This window comes from Lactuca sativa, chromosome 3, assembly GCF_002870075.4.
Source record: "Lactuca sativa cultivar Salinas chromosome 3, Lsat_Salinas_v11, whole genome shotgun sequence".
Lineage (NCBI taxonomy): Eukaryota > Viridiplantae > Streptophyta > Magnoliopsida > Asterales > Asteraceae > Lactuca > Lactuca sativa.
The window spans coordinates 46,527,320-46,535,308 of record NC_056625.2 but is presented as its reverse complement, the minus strand read 5'-3'; the positions used below and the strand labels follow the sequence as shown (position 1 = coordinate 46,535,308).

At 34.9% G+C, this 7,989-nt stretch overlaps 1 protein-coding gene and 1 long non-coding RNA gene across 4 annotated transcripts; one reads left to right on the top strand and one right to left on the bottom strand.

Moving 5' to 3' along the window:
- Positions 1-1,153: 1,153 nt before the first annotated feature.
- On the bottom strand, positions 1,154-4,485 carry LOC111909079 (uncharacterized). 3 transcript variants are annotated; one of them, XR_002856069.3, is made up of 8 exons: positions 4,115-4,485; positions 3,704-3,871; positions 3,187-3,284; positions 2,951-3,089; positions 2,781-2,853; positions 2,171-2,276; positions 2,005-2,093; positions 1,154-1,309 (listed from the first exon to the last, which is right to left on the bottom strand). It is a non-coding gene; the product is annotated as an uncharacterized LOC111909079 (long non-coding RNA). The 3 variants fall into 3 exon arrangements; XR_008230765.1 differs by lacking the exon at positions 2,781-2,853; XR_002856073.3 differs by lacking the exon at positions 3,187-3,284 and having other exon boundaries at positions 2,781-3,089.
- A 1,530-nt stretch (positions 4,486-6,015) lies between these two features.
- Positions 6,016-7,989, top strand: LOC111909078 (tetrahydroberberine oxidase). Its single transcript, XM_023904864.3, has one exon. It carries the CDS (start codon positions 6,175-6,177, stop codon positions 7,777-7,779), a length of 1,605 nt encoding a protein of 534 aa, XP_023760632.1. The 5' UTR covers positions 6,016-6,174; the 3' UTR covers positions 7,780-7,989.

Sequence of the window (7,989 nt, the reverse complement as noted above, 5' to 3'; positions counted from 1 at the left end):
TATTGAAAGCTCCAAAAATCATAAATTTTAGTCTTGTGGAAAGGTTTATGAGTCTAGTTTCACTAAACTTTGAATCAAATTACCAAATTCCAACTCCTTGTAGGGTATAATTCACAATCTTCTTAAACTGGTATGTATTGTCACATATTTCTTACGTTGTCTTTCAAAAATTATAATAAATTTATTAGAACTCCGAAAGTCAAAATTTCATGATGTGGTTAGATATCATGGGCAAGATGAAATTCCTATTGCTACTAACATCTGTTTTCACCCTAACCAAACGGATCCCTCTATGAATATCTAAGAATCATTTCATGCTACCATATCCTGACTTTTATATGCATGTGACATTATTTTCACAATGTCTTCCGTTGACCTTCTTTAATAGTAAGTTAAATAGTGAATTTGTTATGATAGACCTTGCAATGATATACTGACTAAGCTTCGATATAAACTAGGATAATCTATTGGGGTGCCTATTGAATCAATTTTTTGAACTGGTTCGGATGGAGTTATGGGATTTTAGTGAAGTATAATAACAGACAGAATCTCTCTTCCATACTTTTGTTGATATAAAAATAGCCGTTTAGGTGAATAAACAGGAGACGCCTAAAATATAATTTAAGTCTACCAAGGTCTATTATAGCAAATTCACTACTGAACTAACACTACTACAAAAAAGAGCATTACCGACGGCCAAAACCGTCGGTAATCCGTCGCTAATGCTCTTTACCGACGGAATTGTAACGAACCAAAATCCGTCGGTATATTCTTGTCGCTAATTGTTTGTAACGGATTTTCGACGGATATGGCAAATTTTTAGTGACAGATTTTTCCGTCGGTAATAGTAACGGATCACCAACAGAATATTATTTGCAACGGATTACCGACAGAAAAATTTACTAACGGATTACCAACGGAATGTGAAATAATTTACTAACGGATTACCGACGGAATTCAGAATAACTTACTGACAGATTACCGATAGAATCTCGAAATGACTACCAATTTTTTTTGTGACAGATTAGCGACGGATTTTGGCATTATAAAAAAATTTACAAATTAATGAAGAAATTAAAAACTAAAAATAATTACATATTCAACACATAAACTTTTTAAACATACATCAAATCTATATTTTAAAACCAACAACTATAAAAGTAAATCCATAAATTTCAATCATTTGACATACATTAAATCTATAAATTTCAATCCATGTTATCAAATACCATAAATTTCAATCCATATTGTAAAATATTGTCAACAACCAATAGAGAATTCCTTCTTGATTAGCTCGTGGATTCCACACCTGTCATTGAGAGTTGTTAGCTAGAGAGATATTTATATATTGCCCTCCAATGTTTACAATAAAGGGGGATAAAATAGTAAAAATGAATGTTATTAAGAAGTAGCAATTATGATAATACGTAAGAATATGTGATTTTAAGTACAATATTCCTCCATCTGAAGTTTGAATAAAAAAGAGTTAATGATGAGAAATAGCAACGTACCTTTCTGAAATTCCTCATTATAGTTACATACTTTCAAATAATTATAATAGGAAACCATTTTAGATTTTTTCATGATTATACTAAGTTTTTACTCGTAATGGCAGCCTATTTTTAATAGTAATAGCAATGTACTTTGCTATAATCACAAACAAAATGAAAGTAGATTGCTATTATGAATGAACTTTAATGTATGATACCATAATCGAGAACTCTGGTAAAGGACGTTGCTATTTCTCACTATTAACCCTTAAAAATGTCAAATTATTTCAAATAAAAGGCAGCCGCTTATCATCTCAAGAAATCTAAAAGGTATAAAGCTTCCCTAGAATTGAGTCACCTTTACAACTTTTAGCAAATGTTCAATAACATTTTTTGGAGACTTTTGTGAGTAAAGTAGTTTCACAAATGACCCATTGTGAAATAACTGTTCAAAAGGCTAAAAAGATGGCTAATTTGATAAATGAGACCACCCACTTTGATACATGTACCATACCTTTTGTCATGTTTCCATTTCAATTACATTTGCTTTAAACTCGACAAAGCCAAGACGGTTGCCAAATATGTCAACTCCTATATCAACAACTATAGTATCAAATTGTTAGAAGAAATTGACCGATAAGGTACTTATTACTGATTAACAAGAAGCTTGAAGAAAATACCTGAATGTGTACTTGTTTTAGAGACAAAAATCCATCCACAGGGAGTCCTTTTTCACTTTGAATTTTCTTTATCCACTACTTAAACAAAGATGAACCAATAGCTAACCTGCAACAAAAGGTGAAGCATATAAGAAGCTGAACATGAAACTAGAAACAATTGAAGAGGAAAGCATGGATTTAAGTTCGCTAAGATATAGGACATGTACATAATTTGGTGTATTACAGTAGCATTGAGAGATTGATGAGGATGCTAAATTGCTAATTATTATAACAACATGGCTGATGAAATGGCCATATACTAATTATACTCGATCCACAATAACAAAAGGTGGCCACTACTTGTTAAAATCAAATGGATTATCGTTAAACAAGTAAAGTATGTTGACAATATTGGTAGTGAGAGTAAAGTAAGTTGCTATTTATGGACATTTGCTCTAACTTTATTTAAAAAATAAATAGATTAACTTGAGCAAGACAGTTTGAAACATTTGATATCACACAAAAATAACATATATATATATATATATATATATATATATATATATATATATATATATATATATATATATATATATATATATATATATATATATATATCATTTGAACTTACTTTCACAAGTGGCAGGCCTACTAAAAAAATGGTGCCATTTCCTTTTACCATGACACTTCATCAGCAACATAACCTCACCAACAAAAACATAACATAATGCTAAGAGACAACAAATCCTAAAACTGTAATGCAATGTTTTGATACTAGCAGTGATAAAGTGAAAGATATACCTTGATATCATAGAAGGGAGTACTCCATAGAGATACTTCAAGGCTCTTTATGTCTCTCAATTTTTCTTTAACCTTATCAATTACCAATTGTAAGTCATATTCCACCTCTTCTTGTGTGTATTTTGTTTGCAGCTCTAACCTGTTTCAACCCCAGGTGATGAATTAACTATGAGTTGTTTGGGTAATGAAAGATGTCCCTTTTCTTGTTCAGTCTAAAACATTCTTAGCAAGCAAACCTCTTTTACAAGATCTTGGGTTACAAATTATGTCCTTAAAGCGGATCAAGATAAGCATATGATTGGTTGGTTGGCATAGATGACTTGTGCATTTGTACCTTTCAATTGAAAATGAAAAATAAAAGAAGAAATCAAAAAAATGTTAAGAGAAGAATATTCTTGGAGTTGAGAAGGAAGGATATCGGGACTCAATTTAATTTAGTAGCTATCTATCTGTATAATGCCACGTCGCATCCGATATTCATTACTGATTGCCAATGAAATATTCCCAAACATAGAACCACCAAGTACTACTGATTCTACCATACAGAAATTAGAATTGTTTTATAGATAAAAACTTGTCTAAACTCTAAAGCACAATGTACCAGTTGCTTAGAAGAAAGACAAGTAAACTAAAACTTATGCACACACAATAATACCTCAACTAAGCAGATAGACTTATGACAGTGTTTGGAATTTTTGTAGATGAAGTTTATTGATAACATCAACACCAATTCATATAAGAAATCATACATACCTGAGGTAAGTTGTATAGTGAGCAAAAGAATTATCCGCTCCTTGATCCAATGCAGAAATCGTTGATGACTCAAATCCCAAATCAGAAGTCTCTTCTAAATCGTCTAATTTCTCCATTCTTAATAGTCTCTGGTTCTAGAAACTTTGGATTAGTGGTAGAAATTCAGTCCTGCATTTATACAAACAGTCGGCGTGCATTAAAAAGGATAACGGAAAGAAACACCACGAAAATACTTGAATTGCAAGAATCTTCGTAAAGGACAAGCAAAAAACAAAAATAAATCTCGAAACGTTGAGTAAATCGCTAGCAAAAAGTTAATATTTCAAAAAAACTAAAATCAACGGTTAGATCATTCAAAATACCAATATCAACATAAAAAGGAGATTAAGAATCTTTACAGAGACTTATTACCTTTGTAAGAATTCGAAACTGTTTCCTCTTTAACCACAATAACAGCAAATACTAAACAATCTTGATTTCATTTTTCTCTTTCTTCAATTTTTGGTCGATTGAGGTCGAAGATTGAACTATGAATGTATAGATGTCGGAAGTCGGAAGTCTGAGCTGTAGATGGAAGGATTGAACACGATGTTGTCGACTGATTTCGGTGAAGATGGAAGGATTGAACACGGTTGAAGGTCCACGTCTCTACACCTGGAACAAAGATTTACAGGTTGCCGGTGTTCACAGAGAATGGGGAGGGGCTTTGTTGGTTTAGGATAAGTGATGCGTAGCCCCGCTCAAGTGAAACAGTAGCCCTAAATTGTAATCGACCAAATTGCCCTCATGTTTATAAATAAGAAGACTTAATTTACCGACGGATTACTAACAAAACTAAAACTTTCTTCAATTCTGCCGGTAAACAGTCGGTATATACCGACGCTAGTGTACTTTGTTGCAAATCCGTCGCAAAAAACGTTACTAAGTATCCCAATACTTTCGTTTTCTTATTCGTCGGAAATCCGTCGGTAATCTGTAGCTGTTTGCGACGGATTTTTTCCGTCGCTAAAATCTGTCGCTAATGCTCGGTTTTCTAGTAGTGTAATTATTAAAGAAGCTCGATGGAAGACATTGTGAAAATAATGTCATATGCATATAGAAGTTGGTAAGTGATGGAATTAAATGATTGTTAGATACATATAGATGAATCGGTTTGGTTATGGTGAAAACCGAAGTTAGTAGCACGTTGATCAAATCAAACGTACCATGCTTTCGGGGTCTATTTAAGACAACATAATAGTTTCTAAAGGTATCAAATATGATTCAGATAGTTATTTGATATCCCTAAAAACATGGTGGTCGATGCATGTACATTGCCACCTTCATGTGGTCGTGTACAAATGGTTTCTTCACATCTAGCAGACTGTTATACTGCTGATAATGTATTTTTTTTTGGTTTGACAACCGGTCTGGATGTCTCATCACAATCTACTCATTGATGTTAAAAATAGCCAAACAGGTCTTATATCTCAATAGAGAAGCAACTGTATGAGTGTCTCATTGTTTAATCCTCCAAACGACCCTTGGCCGGGACCGTAGGCGGTAGCAACCAAACAGGCCTTGAGTGTGTAGGCAATTTGCCGATCTTTGATCCCAAATTTCACCATGTAAGTCTCCAAATTTAATTTTGCATAATTATCACACAATTTCTATTTTTATTTTATTCTATTTTAGTGATAGATTATGTGTTTTCATTACTTTATGAATATTCTGCCTTTATTTAGGGGATTATAAATGTTAATTTTAGTTGTTCTAAAGAAATCTATAACTTATATTAAATAAGAATGTATTAAAAGTGTATAATTAAAAAACATAATCATATTTTGTAGGTTTTGAATATTAATTAAGAACGGTGAGGAGCCCATCATTTGAATTGATGTTAAAAGTAAAATCGCTTTGTAATTTGTATGCTTATATTCCACAGTCAAAGTCAACCCTTTATCTACAAACTAGTCCCAGGACTTGGTATACGGCGCCAGCAAATTAAGCACATACATTGTAAGAAATATTTTCAATTTATGTTTGAGAAAAATATACTTTTGATGAGATAACGTTTACTTATAAGTTTGATAATTATTATAAAAACGTGTGTAGTTAAAATTTTAGCAAAGATTTTAATCAGAAAGTTTAAATAAAAACGCTAAAAATCTGAACATATGTAATATCAATTTGTTCATTGCTCCATTGGTTTTTAGAATGCGAATTAAGTACTCTATAGGGAATAAGTCAACACGCCATATATCTTCAACGCTGCACCTGTATACACTAAAATAGAATCAGTTGAACACCATCCTCCTTCCCGCATTTTTCAAACATCTTTGAATTGATCACCATCCTCCTTCCGAGGTTTTTCAAACACCTTAATTTGAACCGATCACAATTTTTATAACCCCATTTGAAGTCAACTGTATGCTCTCTGCTGTATATAAATACGCCATTGCTATTGATCAAGCTCACCAAATTAACTAAACATGAAGAAGTCTCAACTTAGTTCTTCAGTTTTGCTCATGGTTCTAACTTTCTTGCTTTCTGTTTCATGGGCAACGTCCTTATCATCCTCAAGTTCTGGCGATCTAATAAGCTGCCTACTGTCCAAATCCAACAATGTGACTACCGTCTCTCAACTCATTTTCACCCCTGTCAATGCTTCCTTCCTACCCATTTGGCAAGTGGCAGTTCAAAACACCAGGTTCCTTAAGCCCTCCACACGTAGACCATCAGTGATCGTGACACCTATGGAGGAAACCCTTATACAAACATGTGTATACTGCGCCAAGAAACACGGGTACGAGATCAGGATCAGGAGTGGGGGCCATGACTACGAGGGCCTCTCATACACTGCTGATGTTCCCTTTGTTATGCTTGATTTCACCAACATGAGGTCTATAGACGTGGACGTAGCAAAAAGGACTGCTTGGGTCCAAGCAGGCGCTACGCTTGGTGAACTCTACTACAAAATTTCGCGAGAGACCGATACCTTGTATTTCCCGGCAGGTGTTTGCCCAACGGTGGGTGTTGGTGGTTACATGGGCGGTGGTGGCTACGGAAACCTGTTGAGGAAATACGGTACTGCTGCAGATAATGTTCTGGATGCTCGCTTCATGGATGTTGATGGGAATATTCTCGACAGGAAATCAATGGGAGAAGATTTGTTTTGGGCGATCCGAGGAGGTGGTTCTTCAAGTTTCGGAATTGTTCTTGCATGGAAGCTGAGCTTGGTTCCAGTTCCAAAAAAAGTAACCGTCTTTATACTGAATAAAACTTTGGAACAAGGGGCTACCGAAATCTTCCATAAATATCAATACGTTGCACCGAATATCGATAGAAATTTGCACATAAGAACTCAAGTTTTTGCCGAATATATCGGCAACACCACCAAGAAAACCATAAGAATTATGTTTGAAGGAATATATCAGGGCACAACCGACACATTGCTTCCGTTGCTTTACAGAAAATTTCCAGAGCTCGGTGTTACCCGAGAGATTTGTGAAGAAATTAGAATGGTGCAGTCGACCCTTGTGTTTTGGGGGTTGCCAAGCTCAACCCCGACCGAGATTCTGACGAACCGATCTGCCATTGCCAAGCTGAACAACAAAAGCAAATCAGACTACACCCGCGCACCCATCCCCATAAAAGGACTCAAGAAGATATGGAGAAAGCTTATGCAAAACGATGAATCGGCGCTTCTGATGATCAATCCATTTGGCGGAAGGATGGCTGATTTCTCAGAGACAGCAATTCCGTATCCTCATAGAGCGGGGGTGTTTTTACAAATTCTAAAGACTGTCAATTTTAACGGTCAACCTTCAGACACAACACCTACATCCCTCAGGAGGATAGCTTGGCTGCGAAGCTTGGATGCTTTAATGACGCCTTATGTGTCAAACAACCCCAGAGAGGCATACTCCAACTACAATGATCTGGATTTGGGTGTTGGAAGTGCTAACTACAAAGAAGCAAGTGTTTGGGGTGAGAGATACTGGAAGAGGGACAACTTCAAGAAGTTGATTCGAATCAAGGCCAAAGTCGATCCTCACAATTTCTTTAGGCGCCCACAGAGTATTCCTGTTTTCTAAAACCCCCGATCAGCTAAGCGGTTGCAGAAACACCCAACAGATGCATTTTATTAATTCTTTTAATTGTTTTCATGAAAAACTAGCAATAATGCTACTTTCTGTCAGTTTCTTTTCCTAGTGTATATGATCTCCATGCTAACAAAGATGTCTAAAAGCATGTGGTCAAATTCTAATTATGAATTTATCTAATAAATACATTGTCTTATTAAG